Below are 26,581 nucleotides of genomic sequence, written 5' to 3' on the forward strand. Positions count from 1 at the left end.
GAAAGTAAAGTACCTGTACAAACATTATGGTGCATTGTGTACAAGGATAGATACTTGACATGGGGGACACGAGGAGGCACGCTCGACAGCCTTACTGCTGATAAGTTCCTCTTCCCTATGCATCCGATATACATTCGCGTCGCACACCCCAAACGCTAATAAGAGGAGCAGCATGCCTGCCAGGGTGATGTAAACAGGGTAGATAAAGTCAATATGGAAGTCTCACAACCTCACAACCGCGTCCTGCACCTTAATAGCGTCCATAAGATGCAACTTCAGGATCGTGACGTTGATGGTCAGCAAGGTCATTTGTAATGGAGGACTAGATTGCTGGAATCTGTAATTACATGGAACGTAACCCACAATGATGAGGTAGGACAAAGGTTCCCAGCAACAACTCATCTGGCTGAAGCTCCTCGCAAGTAACTGTGGCGCCCGTTGACCAATAGAAATAAATCAGTGTCACCTGTGAAAGGCTGAGCATGAAAGGCGAGAGCTGATTCCTTACCCCCTCAAAAGAACAGAGGGAGGTGATCAGCCACCTGAAACAAGAGCACGAGCACAAGATGGAGTTTGAAGAGATGAAGATAAAGGTGAAGAAAAGCACAAGAATGTGTCCTAGGTAGGCCTCGAACCGGAGTCTAAGAAGTCGGAGGAAAGGAAGGATAGAGCATGTCCTCCAAATTCTCTAAGGATAAATGTATGACCTCAGATTAGCGTCAAACCGAGTGCGTTTCTGTAAAGGGAAGAGTGTCTTGACAGAAAGGGAAGATACCCTTTGAAGTTGAAACTGAATTACAGATGATAAGCCTTCCCTATAATTTCTAAGTTCAAATGTAAGTGTCAACATCCACAACTCCGAAAAGTCTGTAATCATCGAGAATAAGATATGATCGAATAGGCGAATGTTATATGCATCAAGAGAAGGATCGATGGTAGGATTGTCATGGAGAAAGTAACTGGTCTCTGTGGTATATCATAAGCTTCTAAGCACTTGGGAGTGGCAGTAGCGAGAACCGGGCATCCACATGGTTTGTTATAGGATAAACCTTCCCAAGGTCCTCAATCATAACCCCAGGTGTGTCCTTCACGTTATGTGGCAGGTGATGTGAGCTTCCTCCCATGACGAATGCCACAAATAATATGGATGACAGCATCCTAGAAGGGAGAGCCAGAATTTAACTCACCACTTGCAAGACCAACATGAAAGAATATATCACAAAAGCCAAAGCCTATATAAATGAGGATGAAAATGATCAGTCCGAGAATGAATGATGCAGGTAATGCGTGCAATCGCAGCTAATGAAGGTACTATAATAGAAAAGGTAAATGACACTACAAAAATAACAAACAATAACAAAACTCTTCAGGAGTAACACACATGCCTGACTAACTCGACGACTCTCGAGGACTGATGCAAGTAAAATTAATACAGGATGATATGCCTAAACAAGAATGACGAGTGAGAGGACCACCTATGATTCCTGGCACTGATAATAGTGATCGGCCAGCTTCAGGATGTCAAAATGGAACCACTGCACAGAGCTATCAGCGACAGACTTGCACTCTGCCTTGTTCTTTACTGCTACAACTCTGTAGGGATCCACAAACAATGGACTAAGCTTAAGCCGAACAGTACCATGAGCATTCCTAAATACCAATGAACCTACCCCGATAATCTTTGCACGAGCACAAAGGCTAGGTAGAGTTGATGACTGACTGGACGATGGGGAGAAGGCGTCCCAATCGTCCTTGCTGTCGTCCACCAGTTGACGCAAAATGGTGAGAATTAATCTATTTAAACATTCCGTGATGTCATGAGCCTGCGGAAAGAAAGGCAAAACGTTCACCTGCATCACATTTAGCTGCTGTGTGAGACTGGCTAACACCTGATTTACAAACTCGGTAAAGTTATCCGAGTTTAAATATTGTGGACAGAAACTACGTCATGAAATGTCTACGTCATGAGCAGCCTTTGATGGAACTGCCACCAACCCGCAGTAGCGAGAAATATTGTCCACGAACACAAGGATGTGTTTGTTGCCAGACCGTGATGTGCTGAATCCAGACAAAGTATCACATGTTACTTTCTGCCAAGGAAAATCCGGAATTTCAAACTTAAGTGCAGGTGTGTGGGATCGCTTTGTGACCCTTGTACAAGGGTCACAAGATATTCCCACAAGATATTCCCCCAAAACTCCCATTCTCAACCAACTTTCCCCACCTCTTTCACGGATGAACCTACCATGACGCTGTAGATGATAACGGAAGTGCACAAGATGTATCCCATGTTGATGAGCGGCTGCGCGTAGGAAAAGGGACCCGAGGGTTTATTGTTGGACACTTGAAGACTAGGACGCAGAAGCAGACTTATTACTGTAGCCCATATGAGCTGAAACGAAAGCAAAAATGATGATCGTCAGTATGTTTAAAAAAACATGACGCATATTATGTACATATACGCAGGCATACATGCACACGCATGCACATGCATAATGAGCACATGCATAATGAGCGCACACACTGACACACGCATAGACGCGCACACACAAGACACACGCATAGACGCGCACACACAAGACACACGCATAGACGCGCACACACAAGACACACGCATAGACGCGCACACACAAGACACACGCATAGACGCGCACACACAAGACACACGCATAGACGCGCACACACAAGACACACGCATAGACGCGCACACACAAGACACACGCATAGACGCGCACACACAAGACACACGCATAGACGCGCACACACAAGACACACGCATAGACGCGCACACACAAGACACACGCATAGACGCGCACACACAAGACACACGCATAGACGCGCACACACAAGACACACGCATAGACGCGCACACACAAGACACACGCATAGACGCGCACACACAAGACACACGCATAGACGCGCACACACAAGACACACGCATAGACGCGCACACACAAGACACACGCATAGACGCGCACACACAAGACACACGCATAGACGCGCACACACAAGACACACGCATAGACGCGCACACACAAGACACACGCATAGACGCGCACACACAAGACACACGCATAGACGCGCACACACAAGACACACGCATAGACGCGCACACACAAGACACACGCATAGACGCGCACACACAAGACACACGCATAGACGTGCACACACAAGACACACGCATAGACGCGCACACACAAGACACACGCATAGACGCGCGCACACAGACACACGCATAGATGCACACACGCATAGATGCGCGCGCGCACACACACACACACACAGACACACACACGCAAGCATGTGCACACACACACACACACATGCACATGCACGCACGCACACACATGCACATGCACGCACGCACACACATGCACATGCACGCACGCACACACATGCACATGCACGCACGCACACACATGCACATGCACGCACGCACACACATGCACATGCACGCACGCACACACATGCACATGCACGCACGCACACACATGCACATGCACGCACGCACACACATGCACATGCACGCACGCACACTCATGCACATGCACGCACGCACACACATGCACATGCACGCACGCACACACATGCACATGCACGCACGCACACACATGCACATGCACACACGCACACACATGCACATGCACGCACGCACACACATGCACATGCACGCACGCACACACACACATGCACGCACGCACACACATGCACGCACGCACATACATGCACATGCACAAGCACGCACATGCACGCACACACATACATGCACATGCACAAGCACGCACACACATACATGCACATGCACAAGCACGCACACACATACATGCACATGCACAAGCACGCACACACATACATGCACAAGCACGCACACACATACATGCACATGCACAAGCACGCACACACATACATGCACATGCACAAGCACGCACACACATACATGCACATGCACAAGCACGCACACACATACATGCACATGCACAAGCACGCACACACATACATGCACATGCACAAGCACGCACACACATACATGCACATGCACAAGCACGAATACATGCACATGCACAAGCACGCACACACATACATGCACATGCACAAGCACGCACACACATACATGCATACATGGACACACACGCTCACATGCCAACATGTACACATGCACACGCATACACACAAACCTACTCGCTTAACATACATGTGCGTGCGAGTGTGGATAACTGATAGCAAATCTCTGAAGGATGCACCACAGTCACTTCAAGGAAACAAAAGAGAGAAACAAGGGAAAGACGACAAGCTCCTTAGCAGTAGCTGATTGGTCTGAAACAGTGCACCTCTATCACGAAGTGTCATCCAGACGCAAATGAAGAAAACATCGAAGAACACCTCTTGGACAATTCTGAAAACATATCAAGTGTACCAGCTCACAAGACGATGATGAGCCATGGTAGTAACTACTACACTATATTCCCGGCACGTATGAGGCCGAGAAATAAAGCCCGAATTGTTTTTTGACTTGCCTTCCGAAGGAATGTCAAAGTGTTCCTAAACAAAAACAAGTACAGCCGTGATCAAAGGGGTTTGACAAGGCACCGCCGTTAACAAGACCGAGGGTCAGATCACAAATGCTGAAAATAGATCATATTAAGTCAGTCTCTCCCTTGGATATTTTGAGTTAGAAATGCTCATAATAGAGAGAAATCTTGATATATTATGTGCAAGTGAAACGTGGCTTCACCAAGATATGGCAAGTGCTTTTATAGATATCCCACATTTAGGGGATTATAGATGCGATGCAGAATGTAGGGGAGGAGTCTATATATGTATGGGATACTCCCAAAACAAATGAGATCTCTGCAACTGCAAAGAGTGCAGATGTGGAGGATATCAGGGTTAGCATACAATGCAATATGATTCTGTCATTCATTGTGGGCGCAGCTTATAGGCATCCTTATGGTTCCTCTGAATCTTTTGATTACTTATAAAAAGAAAGTTTGAGAAATGTTACTTGAATAATATCTATTCATCCTGGATAATCTAAATAATTATTCAAATAAGTCTAATACAAAGTTTTTAAAGATAATTAAGAAAAACAAATGATCACACGGTCAATAAACCAACATGGGTCACAGAAAACACTACTTCATCAATTGATGTAATAACAACTAAAAGAAGCTGACATTATGCATAAGAACAACATCCCATTCCATGTTGCCAATCACGAACTCATAATGGTGACGCTTAATTCAAAGAACTCAAAACAGCCACCAGTTAAAAAAGTTTCCGAGAATTAGCCAAGCACGACTCTCAGTTATTATGCCAACAAATAATTGCCAAGGAATCAACTCTTAGAAATTTTACAAATTTATAAATGTAAACAACAAGTAAGGGGCTTACTTTAGGTAGGTTTTAAAAAGACGGCAAAAGACTCCATTTTTTTCAAAAAAACTGCTAGACGACATCCTGCTCCCGGTTTAAACCAATTCATCAAGAGGGAGCCAAAAAAAAAAAAAAAAAAAAAGAAGGGTTCTTAAAGCCCCAAAAAAATTTTCCCACAATATGGCACTTCAGGCTAATTACAAACAAAAAAGAGGTGTTAAATCACTTATACAACGAGCCTAAAGTGATTATTATAGATATAAATTAACAGATTGTAAAAATGACACTGCTAAAACATGGAAGATAGTTAATAGACTTGTTGCAACAAAAATATTACAGAATAATCAAAAGTTCAGAATTACTGTAGTGTGCTTAGATTGTGTGTCATGATATTACTTGGTGTTAGTTACATTAAAGGACGTATTCGGTTTGGATATTTGTTTCGGGAAATCATTGGAGTTCTGAATTTCCTTTTTTTTTGCCCTTTGGAAGGCTATCCCTGGGAATCCACTGGGGTGGTTTACTCTGTCCAGCTTCCTCCCCTTTCAGAGGGGCTACGACATGGGCGCCTTTTTCAAAGCTTTTGCTACTGCCAAACAGTGAATGCAGCGGTCAGGAGAGTCGTATCTTCCCCATCAAAAAGGAAAAACTTGGGGCATCTCATGGGGAGAAAATTTTGGGATGCTCTTGAACTTTTTATTCCTCTTTGGTTCTTTTTCTTTCTTTTTTTTGCATAGCTGGAATCTCCTTTTTGGGGGGGGGGGGGGGGGGGGGGGGGGGGGGGGGGGAACGGGGGGGGGGGGGGGGGGGGAGGGGGGGGGGGGGGGGGGGGGGGGGGGGGGGGGGGGGGGGGGGGGGGGGGGGGGGGGGGGGGGGGGGGGGGGGGGGGGGGGGGGAAAAAAGGGGGGGGGGGGGGGGGGGGGGAAGGGGGGGGGGGGGGGGGGGGGGGGGGGGGGGGGGGGGGGGGGGGGGGGGGGGAAAGGGGGGGGGGGGGGGGGGGGGGGGGGGGGGGGGGGGGGGGGGGGGGGGGGGGGGGGGGGGGGGGGAGGGGGGGGGGGGGGGGGGGGGGGGGGGGGGGGGGGGGGGGGGGGGGGGGGGGGGGGGGGGGAAGGGGGGGGGGGAAAGGGGGAAGAAAAGGGGGGGGGAAGAAAAGGGGGGGGAAGGGGGGGTGGGGGGGGGGGGGGGGGGGGGGGGGGGGGGGGGGGGGGGGGGGGGGGGGGGGGGAGAGGGAGGGGGAGGGGGGGGGGGGGGGGAGGGGGGGGGGGTGGGGGGGGTGGGAAGGGGGGGGGGGGGGGGAGGGGGGGGGGCGGGGGGGGGGGGGAAAGGGGGGGCGGGGGGGGGGGTGTATGAGGGGAGGGGGGGGGGGAGGAAAGGAGGGGGGGGCGGGTGGGGGGGGGGGGAGGGGGAGGGGGGGGGAAAAAGGAGGGGGGGGGGGGGGGGGAGGTGAGTGGGGAGGGGACAGGGGGGGGGGGGGGGTGGGGGGGGGGGAGGGGGGGGGGGGGGTGGGGGGGGGGTTGGGGGGGGGCGAAGGGGGGAGGGGGGGGGGGAAAGGGGGGGGGGGGGATGGGGGGGGGGGGGGGGGGAAGGGGGGGGGGGGGGGGGGGAAGGGGGGGGGGAGAAAGGGGGGGGGGGGGGTCGGGGGGGGGGAAAAGGGAGGGAAAGGGGGGGGGGGGGGGGGGGGGGAGGGGGGGGGGAAAGGTGGAGGGGGGGGGGAAAAAGTGGGGGTGGAGAAAAGGGAAAGGGGGGGGGGGGGAAAGAGGGGGGGGGGGGGGGGGTGGGGGGAGGGGGGGGGGGGGGGGGGGGGGGAAGATGAGGGGGGGGGGGGGAGGGGGGGGAGGGGGAGGTGGGGGGGGGGGGGGGGGGGGGGGGGGGGGGAAGGGCGGGGGGGGGGGGGCGGGGGAGGAAGGGGGGGGGGGGGAAGGGGGGGGGGAAGGGGGGGGGCGAAGGGGTGGGGGGGGAATAAGGGGGGGGGGGGGGGGGGGGGGGTGGGGGGGCGAGGGGGGGGCGGAGGAAAAGGGAGGGGGGGGGGGCGGTGAAAAGAAGGGGTGAGGGGGGGGAAGGTGGGGGGGAAGCGGGGGGGGTGGGGGGGGGGGGAAGAAAGGGGGGGGGGGGAAAGGGGGGGGGGGGGGGGGGGGGAAGGGGGGGGGGGGGGGGGGGAAGGGGGGGAAAGGTGGGGGAGACGGGGAAGAAGGGGGGGGGGGAGGGGTGGGGGGGTGGGGGGGGGGGGGGGGGGGGGAAGAGAAAGGGCAGAGTGGGGAGGGGGTGGGGGGGGGGGGGGGGGGGGGGGGGGGGGGTGGTGGGAGGGGAAAGAAGGGGGGGGGGGGGTGGAAAAGGGGGGAAAGGAGAGGGGGGGGGAGGGGGGGTAGGGGGTGGAAAGGGGGGGGGGGGGGGGGGGAAAAGGGGGGGGGGGGGGTGGGGGAAAAAGGGGAAGATGAAGGGGGGGGGGGGGGGGGGGGGGGAATAGGGGGGAGGGAAAAGGGGGGAAAAAGGGGGGGGGGGAAAAGGGGGGGGGGGGGGGGGGGGGGGGTGGGGGGAAGGGGAGGGGGGGAAAAAGGGGGGGGGGGGGGGAAGGGGAGGGGGGGTTGGTGGGGGGGGGGCAAAAGGGGCGGGGGGGAAGGGGGGTGGAAGGGGGGGGGGAGGGAAGGGGGTGGGGGGGGGGGGGGCGGGGGGGGGGGGGGGGGGGGGGGCCCTGGGGGGGGGGGGGGGAAGGGGGGGGGGCGGGGGGGGGGGGGGGGGGGGGGTTGGGGGCCGGGGGGGGGGGGGGAGGGGGGGGGGGGGGGGAGGGGGTGCGGGGGGGGTGGGGGGGGGGGTGGGGGGGGGGAAGGGGGGGGGGGGGGGGGGGGGGGGGGAGGGGGGGGTCGGGGGGGGGGGGGTGGGGGGGGGTGAGGGGGGGGGGGGGGGGGGGGGGGGGGGGGGGATGGGGGGGGGGGGGGGGGGAAAAGGGGAAAAAAAGGGGGGGGGGGTGGGGGGAAGGGGGGGGGGGGGGGGGGGAAGGGGGGGGGGGGGGGGGGGGGGGGGGGGAAAGAGAGGAAGGAATAGGGCGGCCGAAAAGAGGAGGGGCGTCGGGGGGAGGGGCGGGGGGCGTGGAAGAGAAGGAAGGGAGCTGAAAGGGGGATTGGGGGGTGGGGGGAGGGCGGGGGGGGGTGCGGGAAGCGGGGGGGGGAATCGGTTTAAGAAGATAAGTGGGTCGGGGGTGGGGACCCGGGGAAGGGGGGGGGGGGTGAAGTGTATAGGGGGTATCCGGGGGGAATGTTCCTCCCCCTGGCTGATCGCTGACAGTGCCCCCTGTCTCCTGCCCCCGCTTTGCTCCCTCTCCTCCCCCGCTTTCGTATGGGCAGTGGACCTGACCCTGTCGCCCCCTCCCTACTTTTCCGCCTCTTAGGAGCCCCCCCTGCCCTTCGCCTAGAATGCAGACTAAGACCTCGGGTGCCTTCTGCATGGGGCCGCAAAGGTTGTGACCTGCCCCCTCGCACCTCCTTTTGTCTCCCCCGCCGAGCCCTAACCGAGCGGCAGGGGTTTTGTTCAGCCACGAGCAAACCCCTTATGACCTTAGGGGCCGCGGCTACGCCCGCCTTCTCCCTGGTTCGGCCCCATTGTTTCACCCCCTCCGAGCACCCCCCTTCCCCCAGGACCCACGTGCCGATGTCTATGAGGCAGGCCCTTGCGCCCCCTCCTCCTCTAAGCTCAAGGCATGATGCTTTCTTGGCATAGTCGGGAATCACTTCTGTTCGGCTCGTTGTGACCCTTTGTTCTTACCTTGTATAGCTTTGGCCCGTGTCCCTCTTTTCTATTTGCCATCTCCTCTTCTTTAACGCTAGGGTATCGATGGGCACACCTCAGTTAGTTTATTTGTGTGCTATTTTGTAATGTCTGTGCCTTGCTGACAGACACCTCATTTAGGCTAGGTTGTGGCAAAAGCTTAGGCCTGCTGGTGGTGGATTATTTTTTTTTTTCTTGCACTTGTAGCAGTGAAAGTGGGTCAGGGCACATAGGTTTTTCTTCTTAAGTAAAATGGGTGCCAACCCCGTTTACCCAGATAAGAAGGGCTAAGAAGAATAGTTTCTTCTTTGGTTTTGGGGTTCTTTCAGGGTCAAACATGAACTCTCCATAGTGCCTGGCCATGAGTGGTCTTCCCCTTTCGAAACTTCTCACCCTATTCGGGGAATCGCCCCCTCGCCACGTTGATATTCTTGTTTGGTTATCGTGTACTTTGTGATTCAGATCAACATCAAAACCGGAACCGAAACCTTGAAGCCAAGTGTAGCTACCGTTCGCTTGACTTCCTTTGTTTTGGGATTCTCAGTGGTGAGACACTCCTTCCTATCTTGTTTTTTAAGATCCTTTCTTAGTTTTCTACAGGGAATTTCTCTCTTAACCTACCATTTTGCATGTCTCTCGTTCTTCAGGTCACCTTTCCTCTTATCCCTCTCCTTTTTTCTCCCTTCTCTGGCTACACTATCTCTTTTTCTGTTCTTCAGGTTGGCTCTTTTCTTTTACATGGGGTCACGTGGTGTACGCTGGGGGGGGCTCCAACCATTTTTTGTGTCCAGTGTCTCCTCTTTGCTGCAGAGGTGCTAGCTTGGTCTTATTGGTGAATAAACAGTGTAAATCAATGCCGTGGTCTATCATCCAGGAAATTTTTTTCTCTGCATCTCCATATGCTTGCTTGACAGTCAACTGTTTGTTTGGTCTAAAGGTAGAGTACTATAGTTAGGTGGTCGGTGGTTGCTGTAGGTCGCGTCGTTGTTAGGTTTTATTGTCAAAGCCTTCAGGTTTTTAGATGGGATACCTTAAACTGTGGGAGGAAACGGCATAGGGTTGTCTTCTCCGCCCTAAGGGTACTTTCGCTGGTGGTGGTCGACGGTATCGGTTTCGCTAATTCGGGTATAGATACGTTGTGATAGACAGCCCCTCTTTCGTTCCTTCTCCGTTGGTTTTTTTGCTGGCCGCTTCTTTGGGTCACGTGATGCTTAGTTTTCCTTCTGGGTTTCTCTAAGCTCTGTGTCTCTCCCACTGTGGGTTTCTTCGACGTCTGACGAGAAGTGCCGTCGTTTGTTTGTCGGAGAGGGAATCAGAGGCTTTCCCTGGCTTGTGGCTCTGTGTCTGGTGTTGGTGGTTTTCTCCTTATTTTGGCCGGGATTGAGGCCAGCACGAGATTGTCCAAATGGCTGGATAATATTGATTATACAGACACGTTTGTAAGTCTTGTCAATCTATTTTGCAGCAGGCATTTCTGTGGCCAAAGTCATCCTCCTTGTCGTTTGCTTTGCATTGTCTTTGGCCACTAGAAGTCACGTATCTCGTTCTATTTTCAATTGATTGTATCCATCTGCCATGGTTTCTTGGGCCTTGTCACCAATTTGTCAAGACAGTCATCTCTCTTTCGCTCTTCAGTCTCCAGGGATTTCTTTTTATGAGGTGTTGTTTCATCCTCTCATCGCCCGACCACTCCCAAACCTCACGTATAGTTTCCAACACTAGCGGGCGGCATAGCTGTGGTGTTGTTTTTTCTTTTTAAAACCATATGTCTAATATCCTACAGGGTGTGGTTGCGAGAGGAATATAGCATACCTATATCGCCGTTATAACTGGCACTCCACCGGACACTTCTGTGATGGACGTTTGGCCAACGATCGGCCACTGATTGCTTCATAGCTTTGGACCTAGCCTCCCCTAAGACGAGACCCACCCATCCAGGCCGTAATTCTGTCCTAACCCGGGACAAGGTTTCAATCAGGCATTACCCGTTCTTGCTGGGAAATACGCGGATTCCAAAAGAAAGAGGCCTCACTCACCCTCTTCACCTTGCATCTTGTAATCTCGCTTCTGTGTTGTTTGGCTAGCTGCAGTGGCATACTCATTCCCGTCACACGGCATAATTCCTGTTCGCTCACCTACTTTAGGGCGACCTACCGTCTCACCCCCTTTTAAGCGCACAAGGCTGCCCACGCACGGCAAAACACCGTGGAGTATGCTCTGTTGAACCCTCTCTCGCTGTGCCGAGGGGGCGTGTCTGTAGTTCCATGAGACCATCGGATTGGCGGGTGACGATGCCCTTCCATCCTAACAAGATGGGCATCATCGTTTGGAACCTTTTGTCCTCTCCCTCTTTCTTTGAACTAGAAACACCCAGCCAATGAACCTATTTTCTCCTCATTGAGGGGGAGGGGAGAAGGTTTCCTGACTCGGTACACTAGATAGCGTTCCATTAGCTTGTTTCTTGTTTTATAGTTTATACTTGATGAATCCAAAAAAATGATATCGAATGGAAATGTCCCGTGAGCTTTTGAGATTTTACCCAGGTGTCGTTTTGAATACGATTAAGTTAACGTATGCAAAACCTCATGGTAATAAATTTCCAACTTTAATATCTATGAAGAGAACAATATTCATGTAAAATAAGAAACAACAAGAAACTACGAGAACTACCATTTTTAAAACTTTCCACACGTTCTTAGTTACCCTCTTTTTTTTGCTACTTTCCTGTTGTAAGTATCTTGTATTATTAGTGCCTCTCCGGAATAGCATAAAAAAGAGTGGTGGGTGTTTTTTCCACTTTTCATTCCTTTATTATGACGTGTGCAATTCCACCCACCCACTCAACTTAATTAATTTATTTAAACTCCTAAAATCTGAAAATAAAAAATTATACTGTTAGTATATTTAAATATACATAGTATTATTGACTGAACTTTTTTTTTCTCTTCTCGGGAACTAAAAAAAATAAAAAATATCTAAAAATCTTTTGTATTTCAGTTACAACTTCAATTGATTATTGTTGCGACCCGTGATACCAACTTGTGAAACAATGTATCAGTGTTAGGGATTTCGGCTGGGGACCGTCTGGCGTCCGGGGGGCATGGTTGGTATAGAAAAAATTTCTTAAGCCCTTTCAAGTTACCTTTCAGTGAATTGGTTTGCCTCCTCCACAGGAAAATACTTAATTCTTAATATCACGGCCCATGTTTTTCACCCATTAATTCCCAAAATTACTTTAGTTAAAGATGGCCGGATGAGTCTTTGTTAACCAAAATGCACAATCTATGATAAATCAGAATAAAAACACTTGTATCTTCAGTGGTAGTCGCCGAAACACTATCAGTCAAAGTCCTTTAAACCAACCACCGATAAACTATGTCGACAACTTCCATAGGACTAGTAATCTAAGAGGTTAATTTACCTAATCCACCAATACATCTCCGCTGCTGTCAACCTTGCAACAGCAATTAACTTTGGGAATATCCGTTTATACGTACATAGCTATTTCGTCTGTTTAATTAACTCTGGCTCACGAACACAAATGCTATAATTCACAATATATTCAAGGTTTGATAAAAGTGGCTACTAAAGCGTAAGTAACACAACCCTGTGTCCAGACAGACCGGGTAAACCTCTCTCTTACACTGAAACACCCTCCCCCCCCCCCCCAAATGCACTGTTTCCGTACCCAGACTATATTGAGGCACCGCCGAACACCAAAAATCACACATGAACCCCATTTTGTATTTGGAGATCAACGTTACCTACATAATAATAAGAAATATCAGAATATAATACATTCACAAAAAAACAAAATTTATTGGTGCATTCTCTTGAATTTTCACTCTGTACCTTTGAAGGTTTCAATAACTATATGATAATTTGGCTATTACTTATGGTATTACATTTAATTCGATGTGTATCTTATATTTAATATTACCTGATTGTTTTTAAATATCTACTTCTTTGTTGTAATAAGAATAAGCATTTGAAAACAAATGGAACTACACCAATCCCCTTTTTATAGGATGATGGGACGGGTTATCTGGTGTGTGGTGTTGGTTTCGCGAGGTCGTAGTGGTACACGCGGGTCGACGTCGCTGACCACTGTGCCGACACGAGAGCCAGGTGCACCGTGGCTACCAGGCGAGTCAGTAAGACGCTCATACAAGCGGCCCGATAGGACGAGGAGCGACAGGCGCCGTCGTGGCATCTACCACTCCTAAGGAGCCTGACTATCCCCAGGAGCCCTTCTTCTGTGTCTGGTTAACCATCTCGGACTGGTCATCGCCGTGATACGGGCGCTTGTGCTAGGAGAGACCCTCACCCCATCTGGCCAAACCGAAAGACGGGGGCGAGCCGCGCGTCTCAGACGCAGCTCCCGATACCTGGAGGGCCTTCGGGCCTGTTTGGCGCTAGGGGCTTAGTGGTGTGAGACCGCGCGTTTCCACCTTGCCCGCCGAGACGACCTCATATAGTGAACAGGATTTGGTGGGGCAAAGTGGCGCGAGGAGTCACACCCCTTACAGCGGGACGGGCGGGACGGAGGCGGGAACAGAGAAGGCGAGGCAAACGAGTGACGCTCGACATTGCGTAGCGGGCGCCCCCTGGTCGGTAAAAATTGAGCAGGGAGTAGTGCAGCCGAACGAGGATGCCAAGGGAGACTTTGGGGAATAAGAGACGTGGAATACCGACGTGGCAGCCAAGGGAGACTAGAAAGTAGGCATCCATGAACGCAGGGGCCGGTGAGCCAATAAGCATGGGAAGCCGGCGGATGCCCCCACGCCATTGATTAACCCCAGACAATCACACAGGCACCGACGTGCACGGGAAGGAGCATGTCAGAGGAGTTCGTAACGTAGAGATTGTGGGCACTCACGAGAGGTCGCCGCACACTCGAACTCAACAGGATAGACGTGCCCTCCTCCACACCCCTCACACCACGGGCGCCCTCCAATCACCCGGACGCAGGGCCCCTCGACCTTGGCTCCCTAAGTGACTTCTAAACAGCTCGGCCAGGCTTGGACGTGATGCAGGCGACCCTGCAGGTCTCGGCGGTATGAGGCGAGACCGAAGGTATTGCAATATTGAAAGGTGGCTTGCGCGGCGGAGCGCGCGACCGGAGAGCGGAGCGCGGGGCGCCAGCAGAGCGCGCCCGCGACAGGACCTCAAGACTGCACTTGTTGCGAAGATTAAACTGAATCCGAGTTATGCCATAGGAGACCGTAGGGCAGCCCGTTGAAGAAGAGTGACCCGAGGCGCGCGCTGACGACGAGCGCGGTGGCGCCCGCCCGCAATCCCTCCCCGTCCCTACCTGACCGGAGCCGGTGGCGCGACCGGCGCGCGCGCAGAGTCGGAGCCGCGAGGGCCCCCGGTGGTCCTCGGCAGACGCGCCCTACACAGCGATCCCTGTCCCCACTCGGCCTCTGCGACCCGGGCGTAGTCAGGACGCTCCCCACCGAAGCTGGCACTACGGCGCAGGCAGCTGCGCGCGCAGCACAAAGGGGACGGGAGAGCAGGCGCGCAGTCCGGACGCGCAATCTCTCGCGCGGGTTCCAGGGTAATCATGGAGCAACTACGAGTCTGTACTAGCACTTAGAGGCGCCGGCGCAAAGAGAACCCCGAAAGACACTGCTCGATGGGTGGGCGACGCAGAGAGCGAGAATTCGTAGCAGCGGGAGCACAAGGGGAAGAGCGCGACGCCATAAGAACAACGGAGGAGACGGAGACGAGAGGCAGCGACGGTCGCGGACGCAAAGGGGGACGTTGGTCAGCGAAAACGAGAGCTGACACACCGGAGCGCGGAGAGGGCCAAAGCGGGACGTAGGGTCACGGGAGAGAGAGCGCAGAGAGCCCTAAGGGGGAAGAGGCGAACGTTGTAGTAGCGTAGAGTCAGCGGAAGTCCGTGAATCGGTGAGTCTAAGAGGAGAGCGAAGGGAGAGCTGCCCGTGTATAACAACAGGAGGCGAAATGGCGAGGTGAGACTGGCAGGGAAAACCGGAGCTAGCTAAGCCACGGCGAGAGCAGAACAGGGACAGAGCGAGCAGCCGTAGAGGGGAGGAGAGTAGGAGGGAGAAGAGGGCGAACCAGCGCAAACGCTACGACATGGGGAGTCAAAAGGAGCGCGCGTGCAAGCAGAGATCAAGGGGGGGAGAGCGCGTCCCGCGCCGGGCCCCCCGAAGAGGTAAAGCGGCGCACATCATTACACGAGGTACGGCTGACCTCGGAGCGGTCACCAGGTTAGCCGAACGATGAGACGCCGAGCGCGGAAGCTTGAAAGCGAGCAACCACCGCAAGGGAGGATTACCTCGCACGGGGGCAGTAGAGATGCGACAAGGGAGTGAGCGGAGAGAGACGTGAAGTTATCTGGTTAGGGCTAGATAGACACAGAGTCAGCTCCCACCGATGATAGTGAGAATAGCGAGCTGCCTCCCAGGAAGCGTGATTAGTCAGCCGAAAGAGTAGGTCAGCCCAGGAGGGCAAAAGTAGGCCAAAGCGAGTATGTAACTAGCAGAGGGGAGTAGAGGACTCACACAAAGAAGGAGACAAGGCGGGGTCTATACCGGGCAAGCTAATGTGTTAGGACGCTGTTGCCCAGGGGGGCTGGCGGTCAAATGGCCGATCGAGAGAGAGTCCGGGACGAAATGCAAAAGTGCGGAGAGACCTAAGGGCGATAACAGGGAAAGCACGCCCATCGGTGGGCTCATTGAAAACATAGCGGAGGCCAGCAAGAGCGGAAATTGTAAGCAGACGAAGCCGAAGGCAACTGGTACGAGACGCAACGCAAGCCGGTGGGATGCGCGGCTGGACGAGCCCTGCTGCGAGAGAACGGCGCGCAGCGGCGAGGTAGACTCCCAAGAACACAGCCAACCCACAAAACGGCTGGCCCCGTACTCTATTTACACATGGTCCAATCGGCAAAAGTCACATGGGGGGGGGTTAAGAGGATGGTGGGCGGGGCGAGCAGCGCTCATCTCGCGGCGAGTAGCAGGCGCCTAGACAAAAATCCAATCCAGCTCTCACAATACCCCGACCCGGAACCTCGGGCCCACCCGTGAGGCGTGTAGTGCGAGCAGTCGAAGGATCCACTTAAGGGACGGAGTCGAAGCGAGCTCCGGAAGGGACAGCATGGATGAGCGATCCTAGACGAAGCGAGACGGAGATTGGCATGTGTTCCCGTCGTGTAAGTCCAGCCCACTCAGAGGCGAGAGCGCGAGACGAGCGACGGCAGATGGACGAGGCTAGGAGCCGTAGAAGAGGCGTTAACGAAAAGAGCACCGGCGAGAAGAAGAGCAGAGAGAGACGAGACCGCACATACGATGAAGTGCGGATAACGGGGACCTCCGTCAGGGTTATTACAAATAGAGACGGTAACAGGACAGGCGCTAAAGGGAAGGGCGAAGCTATACAGCCGATCCAAGGCGAGCCAGATAGCGCGCATGCCCTACCCGGTTAAGGACTAGGCACCACCCGAAACATAGGTGGCGCAGCGAGCGGTAATAACGACACTAAGCGATCCCTGCGTCAAGATGAGATCAGGGGAAGAGGCGCCTGTGTGAAGGTAGATGTTAGCGTGAGCGATGTGAAGACGTGGGGCCAGATCAAGGAGACGTGAGCTACGGCACAGCGCAGACGAGACACGGCGGGGTGGGATGAGGAGCGCGAGGCGAGCGCGCAGTGGACAACACGGCGCAGAGTACAAGAACAGCTCCGCTGTAACAGACGGCGACCGAGATATACCGAGGCAATCCAAGAGGCGGTAATAACTCTCAAGGCTGTGAGCGGGGGGCATGGCTCGCGCTCGGAGTACCATCCGCCCCGTCCACCGAGCGTGCGCCCCTCCCCGCGGCCCCCCCGCTCACCACCAGCACGTCCAAAGGTGGACAGGCTGCGATATGTGATGAGAAAGCCAGCCGTAGAGCATCTCAGACGTCGTAGCCGGGTCACTCACCACAAAAGAACATACGGAGTCGGGAGGAGAAGCGCGGAGAGCCCCCCCGTGCGACGGGGAGAAGGCGGCCGGCAACGTATCGTACGCACCGGACGGGCGGTGATGAACCGAGCGAGCTGGGGTGGCACTGCGCCGAGAAACCGCCGGCAGTAATCTTCTCCCCGAACCCCACTTCGATCTGTACGTAATCCGCGACGGCGCAGTTTTTAGTCGCCGCCATGGCTGGCGGGTGACGGTGGCAAGGGCGAGGGGGCGCGCACGGGATCGAACTGAAGACGGGCTACAGCGAAACCGCATAAGAACGATGAGACCGCGACAGCGGAAAGGTAGTAGAAGACCAGAACAAATTACGCAGACGTCGAAAAGGAAGCGCTGAAGTGTTGTGGCAACAAAACACAGCAAAGGAACACCCAGCTGTTACCAAAAGAGGCGTAAGAGGAAATGCAAAGCAGTGCAACTCACCCCGTAGGGAGGGAGCTGGTGAAGTTGGGAGCGCTTCGAGAGACAGGGGTAGATTCAGACAATAGTAGAACGATCCATGACGAGAGACTGTGACAGTTGCGGTTCTGGAGTCGCCAAGGCTTCATCTTACAGCCAGGGTACAACGCAGTGCACAGTCAAGAGCTGCATAAGCGAACGATCGACCAGAGAGGCCTCGATGAGCGCGGCCTAGGGGATACTGGCACGATCCACGGCTGTGGAGTAGCTGAGACTAGTCACGGGAAGCGAGACATGGCCCAAGAGTACAGAGGGAAAGATAGGAAGAGAGCGATATAGACCAACACTCGCGATAAAACCAATCAAACCCAGGGGGCGCGGACGGGCGCCGTAGCTACGAGGGAAGAGACCAGAAGCGTCGTTTTGAGTGGAATGCCTAGCTAACGCAAGCCAACGGGAGGGTCCATGAGACCCAGGTGGACACTGGAGCGAGATCCGTAAGGAGTCGACAGCGAGACGGCGAGCACGAAGAAGAGGCGGTGGAAGGGGCGGGGAGGGTCGAGTGGTGTGGGAGGCTAAGCGTGCAGAGGGGGGTGCTGTGGCGGGGGGAACGAAGGGATGGGGGTGTTGGCCGCGAAGCGTGCAGGGTGGAGGGGGCGGGGTGGAGTGCGGGTGGGGGAGGGAGTGGAGGAGACGACCAGGTGCGCGCCAACAAACGAGGACGCGGAGGGCGCCCTTAGCGCTGAGCACCATACGAGGGCCCTGACAGTAGGCGAACAGCTTCACGTCCACCCAACCGGGTAAGATTGACAGATACCCATGCGCCGCGATGTACGCTAAACTGTGCAAGGTCGAATAGGAAAGGGCGCCGCAATAGCGCGTCACAACGCGCGCACGACTCGAGCATCCAAGTTGAGAGAGCACGAGAGTGCAGCAGGGGACAGCTTCTACCGGGCGCTTGCCGGGAAACATCGCAGCAGTGTGAGCGCGCACCGGGGAGCCTAAACGCGGCAGAATACCAGGGGGCGGGGGACAGGCGGAGGTAGCGGCAGACCGGGGACAGGAGGGTAAACACAGCGGTCGCCGCTGGGGCGGAAGTTCCGCGCAGCACGGCGGCGAGAGGCCCTCGTGAGCTCCCATCGGAGACCCGTCGCTCGCCCTCTTCCGCCCCACCCTCATCCCCACCTCCCGCCTCACTCCCTTCCCCCCCAATCTACTCCCACATCCCCCCCCCCCCACCCCCCCCCCCCCCCGGCGAGCCACCGGCAGGCAACGTTCTGCGACAGGAGCCACAAAATCTAATATGCTCGCCATCCGCAACAGTAGCCTACGGGGAGTTCTCCAGCGCCCTAGCAACTCCCCAAAAGACCGGCGCCGCCAGCACACATCCTCACACCGCTCAGCACACCAACGAACAAGCGAGAGACAGCAGAGAACACCGGGCGAGCTCTCACGGAGATAGAGAGCAGCGAGCACGCGCGAATTGGGCGCAAGGGCAGCGACGAGAGAGACACACACGAAGGGCGAGACATACGAGAGAGCGCAGTCACGAGACGCATGCCAGAGCAGTAGCAGAGCGTCCGACGCGAGCCTTCGGACGCGAGACGCGCGCCAGCAGCCTTGGAGCGCTTGCCCGGCTCGCGCGTCGACCCTGAGACACAGGGGCGACAGTCAGCTATCCCGTCTTCTCGATCCCGTCTCTCTATCTCTCTCCTTTCCTGTCGCTCTTCCTTATCCTCCGTCTCTCTCTCATCTCCTCTCTCTCTTCTCTCTCTCCTCCCGCCTCTCTCGCTCTCTCTCTCTCTCTCTCTTCCTCTCTTATCTCTCTCTCCCCGTCGTCTCTCTCCTCTCTTCTTCTCTCCTCGTCTCTCTCTCTTCTCTCTCTCTCTCTCTCTTCTCTCTCCCCTGTCTCTCTCTCTCGCTCCTCCACGTCTCTCTTCTCTCCTCTCTCCGTCCACTCTATCTTCTCTCTCTTTCCCCGCTTCTACTCTCTCTCTCTCCTCTCGCTTTCCCCGTCTCTCTCTCTCTCTCTCTCTCTCCCCGTCGTCTCTCTCCTCTATCTCTCTCTCCCCCCTCCTATTCACTGTTCCCGTCATCTCTCTTCTCACTCTCTCCCCGTCTCTCTCTCTCCTCTTCTCTCTCCCCGTCTCTCTCTCTCTCCTCTCTCTCTCCCGTCTCTCTCCTCCTCTCTCACCTTCACCGGTCTCTTCTCTCTCTATTCTCTCTCTCCCCGTCTCTCTCTCTCTCTCTCTCTCTCCGTCTCTCTCTCTCTCTCTCTCTCTCCTCCCCGTCTCTCTCTCTCTCTCTCTACCTCTCCCGTCTCCTCTCTCTCTACTCTCTCTCTCCCTTCTCTCTCTCCTCTCTCTCTCTCTCCGTCTCTCTCTCTCTATCTCTCTATCTACCTGTCTCTCTCTTCTCTCTCTCTCTCTCCCCCGTCTCTCTCTCTCTCTCTCATCTCTCCCCCGTCTCTTCTCTCTCTATCTCTCTCCCCGTCCTCTCTCTCTCTCTCTCTCTCTTCCCCCGTTCCGCTCTCTCTCTCTCTCCCCGTCTCTCTCTCTCTCTTTCTCTCTTCCCCTCGTCTCTTCTCTCTCTCTCTTCCCCCGTCTCTCTTCTCTCTCTCTCCCCGTCTCTCTCTATCTCTCATCTCCCGTTCTCCTCTCTCTCTCTCTCTCCCGTCTCTCTCTCTCTCTCTCTCCCGTCTCTTCTCTCTCTCTCTCCTCTCTCTCTCTCCCCGTCTCTCTATATCTCTCTCTCTCCCCGTCTCTCTCTCTCTCTCTCTCCCGTTCTCTCTCTCTCTCTCTCCCCGTCTCTCGCTCTCTCTCTCTCCCCGTCTCTCTCTCTCTCTCTCTCTCCCCGTCTCTCTCTCTCTCTCTCTCTCTCCCCGTCTCTCTCTCTCTCTCTCTCTCTCTCCCCGTCTCTCTCTCTCTCTCTCTCTCTCCCCGTCTCTCTCTCTCTCTCTCTCTCCCCGTCTCTCTCTCTCTCTCTCTCCCCGTCTCTCTCTCTCTCTCTCTCTCCCCGTCTCTCTCTCTCTCTCTCCCCCCGTCTCTCTCTCTCTCTCTCCCCCGTCTCTCTCTCTCTCTCTCCCCGTCTCTCTCTCTCTCTCCCCGTCTCTCTCTCTCTCTCTCTCCCCGTCTCTCTCTCTCTCTCTCTCTCCCCGTCTCTCTCTCTCTCTCCCCGTCTCTCTCTCTCTCTCCCCGTCTCTCTCTCTCTCTCCCCGTCTCTCTCTCTCTCTCCCCGTCTCTCTCTCTCTCTCCCCGTCTCTCTCTCTCTCTCCCCGTCTCTCTCTCTCTCCCCGTCTCTCTCTCTCTCTCCCCGTCTCTCTCTCTCTCTCCCGTCTCTCTCTCTCTCTCTCCCCGTCTCTCTCTCTCTCTCTCTCCCCGTCTCTCTCTCTCTCTCTCCCCGTCTCTCTCTCTCTCTCCCCGTCTCTCTCTCTCTCTCTCCCCGTGTCTCTCTCTCTCTCCCCGTGTTTCTCTCTCTCTCTGTCTCTCTCTCATTCTTTTCATCTCAAACTTCAAATCGTCTCGCGGTCTACTCACCAACCCGAAGAAGCCCAGCAGAATTAGGAGGAGGCGGAGGCATTTATTCGTTTTATTACGAATTCTCGTCAATATTTCCTGAAAATCAACATATTTCAAATCAAAGGATTATACTCAGAATAACGTTAACGAATAATTTAAATCTTTATGTCAACCAAAAATAACCATAAGATACCATTAGTGTTCAGTCCCATTGATAACCAAAAATATTCATGTTTGAAACGCACATTTATTGTATAATCTATACACGATTCTACGGATTAGCTTTTAATTCACTGAAATGTAATCTATGCACTTAACGATTATAAAAGCAAAGTTGAATCTATGAACAAAAACGTTAAAACTCTCTTAAAGGGAAGAGTTTCTTAACCAGGGTATACATACTCCTTGGGGGCATGGGACTCTTTATGATACATAAATTCACATCTCGGTACATTATTGAAAAGAAAACACGGTTATTTCTTATTTTGAAACCAATCTGAAATAATTAACCTTCTCTTTACACACACACACGTATATGCATATACGTGTGTATATGTATACATACACATACCTATACCTATACCCATATCAACCACAAACATATGCATCTCCTATACCTATACCTATACCACCCACCCCACACACACGCATACATAACTATACCTATACCCCCCCCAAAAAAAAAAAAAAAAAAAAAAAAAAAAAACAACAATGCAAAGACCAGATTTATTGATGGAATCCACCTGGAATCCATCTTCAGGACAGACGAGGAAAGGAAGAGGAGAGAGAGATAGAGAGAGATAGAGAGAGAGAGAGAGAAAGAGAGAGATAGAGAGAGAGAGAAAGAGAGAGATAGAGAGAGATTAGAGAGAGAGAGATAGAGAGAGCTAGAGGGGGGGGGAGGGGAGTGGAAAGAGAGACGCTTAGGAGAGAGAGAAAGAGTGAGAGGAGTGCGAGAGAAAGAGAAAGATAGAGAGAGAGAGAAAGAGGAAAGATAGCAGGAGAGAGAAGAGAAAGATAGAGAGAGAGAGCAAGAGAGCAGATAGAAGAGAGAGAGAAAAGAGAGAGATAGGAGAGAGAGAAAGATGAGAGATAGAGAGAGAGAGAAAGAGAGAGATGAGAGAGAGAGAAAGTTGAGAAGATAGTGAGAGGAGAGAAGTAGGAGAGATAGAGAGATGAGAGATAAGAGAGAGAGATAGGAGAGAGAGAGAGAGAACAGAGATGATGAATAGATCAAGAGAGAGGAGAAAGAGATAGAGAGCAGAGCTGAGAGAAAGGATAGAGAGAGAGAGAGAAAGACGATAGGATGAGAGAGAAAGAGAGAGATAGGAGCAGAGAGGCGTGACGCAGGAGAGAGAAAGAGAGAGATAGAGAGAGATGAGAGAAAGAGGAGAGATAGAGAGACGAGAGAGAGAAGTGATAGGAGATGGAGAGAGAAGGAGATAGAGAGAGAGGAGAGACAAAGAGATAGATGAGAGAGAGAGGAAAGAGATAGAGAGATAGAGAGAGGAAAAGAAGATAGAGAGAAGATAGAGAACGAGATGTGAGAGAGAGAGAAGAGATAGTGAGAGGAGAGAAAGAGCTAGAGAGAGAGAGAGAAAGAGCTAGAGAGAGAGAGAAAGAGATAGAGAGCGAGAGAGAGAAGAGATAGAGAGAGAGAGAGAAAGAGATAGAGAGAGAGAGAGAAAGAGATTAGAAGTGAGAGAGAGAAAGTGATTAGAATGAGAGAGAGATTAGTGGATAGATGAGAGAGAGAGAAAGAGAGATAGAGATGAGAGAGAGGAAAGAGATAGAGAGAGAGTGAGAAAGAGATAGAGTGAGAGAGAGAAAGAGTAGAGAGAGCGAGAGAGAGATAGGAGAGAGAGAGAGATAAGAGATAGAGAGAGAGAGCGAAAGAGATAGAGAGGAGAGAGAGAAAGAGATAGAGAGAGATGAGAGAATGAGAATAGAGCATAGAAGAGGAGATGAGAGAAAGAGATAGGACGAGAGAGGAGAAAAGAGATAGAGAGAGAGAGAGAAAAGAGATTTAGAGAGGAGGAGAGAGAAAGAATAGGATGCGGTGATGAGAGGAAAGAAGAAAGAGAGAGATCAGCGAGAGAAGAGAGTAAGAGATAGAGACGAGAGAGGAGAAAGAAGATAGACGAGAGAGAGAGAAAGAGATGAGAGAGAGAGAGAACAGACGATAGAGTTAGAGAGTTGAAAGAGCTAGACGAGAGAGAGAGATAGAGATAGAGATGAGATGAGAGAAGAAAGCGATAGAGAGAGAGAGAGAAAGAGATAGAGAAGAAGAGAGAGAAAGAGAAGAGATGAGCATGAGTGAAGAGATTAGAGAGAGATGGAGAGAGTGAAAGGTGACTGACAGACAGACAGACAGAGAGGGGGGAGACTGACTGACAGACAGACAGACAGAGAGGGGGAGGACTGACAGACAGACAGACAGAGAGGGGGAGACTGACTGACAGACAGACAGACAGAGAGGGGGAGACTGACTGACAGACAGACAGACAGAGAGGGGGAGACTGACTGACAGACAGACAGACAGAGAGGGGGAGACTGACTGACAGACAGACAGAGAGGGGGAGACTGACTGACAGACAGACAGACAGAGAGGGGGAGACTGACTGACAGACAGACAGACAGAGAGGGGGAGACTGATGACAGACAGACAGACAGAGAGGGGGAGATGACTGACAGACAGACAGACAGAGAGGGGGAGACTGACTGACAGACAGACAGACAGAGAGGGGGAGACTGACTGACAGACAGACAGACAGAGAGGGGGAGACTGACTGACAGACAGACAGACAGAGAGGGGAGACTGACTGACAGACAGACAGACAGAGAGGGGGAGACTGACTGACAGACAGACAGACAGAGAGGGGGAGACTGACTGACAGACAGACAGACAGAGAGGGGGAGACTGACTGACAGACAGACAGACAGAGAGGGGGAGACTGACTGACAGACAGACAGACAGAGAGGGGGAGACTGACAGACAGACAGACAGACAGAGAGGGGGAGACTGACAGACAGACAGACAGACAGAGAGGGGGAGACTGACAGACAGACAGACAGACAGAGAGGGGGAGACTGACAGACAGACAGACAGAGAGGGGGAGACTGACAGACAGACAGACAGAGAGGGGGAGACTGACAGACAGACAGACAGAGAGGGGGAGACTGACAGACAGACAGACAGAGAGGGGGAGACTGACAGACAGACAGTCAGAGAGGGGGAGACTGACAGACAGACAGACAGAGAGGGGGAGACTGACAGACAGACAGTCAGAGAGGGGGAGACTGACAGACAGACAGACAGAGAGGGGGAGACTGACAGACAGAGAGGGGGAGACTGACAGACAGACAGACAGACAGAGAGGGGGAGACTGACAGACAGACAGACAGAGAGGGGGAGACCGACAGACAGACAGAGAGGGGGAGACCGACAGACAGAGAGAGAGGGGGAGACAGACAGACAGAGAGAGCGAGATCTTATCTTGCCGTGCCTACTGAGGTGAAGACAGTTTCCCAGAGTCACGACAACTTAGCTTGTTGAAAGGGGGTTTGAAAGGCTCAAGGAACATATAGCTACGGTGCCATTCAGAGCTTATTTTTGTCATTTTCCGGTAAATATGAGGCCGCTGCAGCTTTACCAGTATTAATTCCTACTCGATATTTAATGCTTTACAAGATGGCGGTGTCCATTTTGCTCTATCTCCGTGCGGCGCTCTCGGGGAAGTACGCTGTTTTTCTTCACCTTAAGTCAGCTTTAGACATTACAAACAGAGAAGTTATCCTAGAACAATTAGCAAGCTTTGACATCCGGGGTAAAGTATTGAGCTGGATTAGAATGTATCTGTCGAACAGATATACAAGTGTCTTGTTAAAGGGAGCGAGAGGTTCCACTTCATAAACCTTTGAACTTGGGACGCCACCAGGAGGAGTTCTCAGCCCTATGCTGTTCTGTGTCGTTATGCACAATGGGGATGGTGAATCCATTTTATGCTATGTTGATGACGTGTGTCAGAGCATGATCATAAGAGAGGATACAAAAAATTCCCGACACTCACAATAAGGGAAAGAACACACAATTTATAAGCAATGATGTATATGTGACGGATCCATACAGTCTGGATATAAAGCTGGTTGTGCTTGCCCTGTATACAAAAATGGCTCACTACAACTTCAAGTTAATATGAGAGTGCAAAATTGGTTCAGCAGGTATACTCCTTGCAACGGAATTCTCAATGTCTCGGAGCTCTTTTCTTCAATTTCGTCTATTGAAGAAAATCACTTTTCGGCATTTGGGGCACTTGATGATAAATAATAATAATGTAATATTTTCTAATATCCAGTATAGGGCTTTAAAATCACCTGGAATCAACGCAACACTTAAAGGTTATTGTTCAGAATTTAAATAATTACCAAAACACGTAAAAGCAGTATAACAAAACTAATGGAAAGCATTGTATACGTGAATTAGGAAAAATCGGACGCTCAAAATTACAAAATCTTTGTCACAAGCGCGTAGCAACACAAATTACTTGATAGATCGCATCACGTTTGTTTTGGTCCTCGCAAGGTAAACACGATGGGGACTTAAAAATGAAGGGTTGATCTTCTCACTTATCTGTCATGTATCTCCTTTTCGGTTTGCGCACCTTTTGCCATGGATGAAAAAAGTCTTAGTTTTCGTCAAAGTATCCACACCATACACTTTGAAAATATAATCCTAATTGTTCTTAGGATGAGGTTCATGTGTTTATTAAGTTGACTTTTACCGCATACCTAATACTTACACAAATGCACTGGCTTTCGTGCCTGCCGGCGCTGAGAGAGAACGCTTGCGTATTGCAAGGCTTCGCTTATGAAGTCCTTAACGATTCATTTAAGCGTAAGTCCAGCCTATATATCAACAGAACACTGGAAACGCTTAGGCCACGGTTATCGCCGATTTCATCCCCTATCAGTTTCCGTGTGCAGTTGCCGGGCCAGACAATTGGATATTACATTAAGTTTCAAGACGAGTTGAGTAAAACACAGTTTGAACGTGCGAGCAACATTTAGCATTTATAAGGAACCCTGTTCTACAGCACATGTACAGACCCCGAACATTCCATTAAGATCAACAGTTACGCGTGTATTTTGCAAATATTTTCCGAATCTTTAACGAAAATAATAGTAAGTACTAACCACAGCCATGGTGCCTTCTTTCTTAAAAGGTATGCTTGATCAACTATGACGCGATTTCTTCACTGACCCGAAGTATTGGAGCGCAATGAGTTCTCGCCGATGCCTTTCCCTCTGTCACCTTTCTGGAGCAAATGATTACGCCGGAAAATCCTCAAACAATGAGAAAGGAGCATAAAAGATAATGTTTATTGTGTTCTCAAGAGATGGCGTAGGCAAGCGTACGCTTTCGTTAATTTTCATTCTTATCTTACATTTGATTTGCGTCCACCGATATTTTTACCGCTTATTAATGGCATTATGGAATAGTCAGCAGTATAATCAAACAAAATATGATTAATACAAAAACTCG

General features: G+C 52.6%; 1 protein-coding gene across 1 annotated transcript in view; it reads right to left on the reverse strand.

The window, feature by feature from the left end:
* LOC125031260 overlaps positions 1-26,376 on the reverse strand; it is a 33,253-nt gene extending 6,877 nt beyond the window's left edge. The window contains exons 1-3 of the mRNA XM_047621920.1: positions 26,233-26,376; positions 21,058-21,135; positions 2,246-2,392 (exon numbers count right to left, since the gene is read on the reverse strand). Of these exons, the coding sequence (XP_047477876.1) occupies positions 2,246-2,392; positions 21,058-21,135; positions 26,233-26,241 (234 nt within the window). The 5' untranslated portion in view covers positions 26,242-26,376. The remainder of the gene's footprint in view (positions 1-2,245; positions 2,393-21,057; positions 21,136-26,232) is intronic.
* Between the last annotated feature and the right edge of the window lie 205 nt (positions 26,377-26,581).

This window comes from Penaeus chinensis, chromosome 12, assembly GCF_019202785.1.
Source record: "Penaeus chinensis breed Huanghai No. 1 chromosome 12, ASM1920278v2, whole genome shotgun sequence".
NCBI classification, from domain to species: Eukaryota; Metazoa; Arthropoda; class Malacostraca; order Decapoda; family Penaeidae; genus Penaeus; species Penaeus chinensis.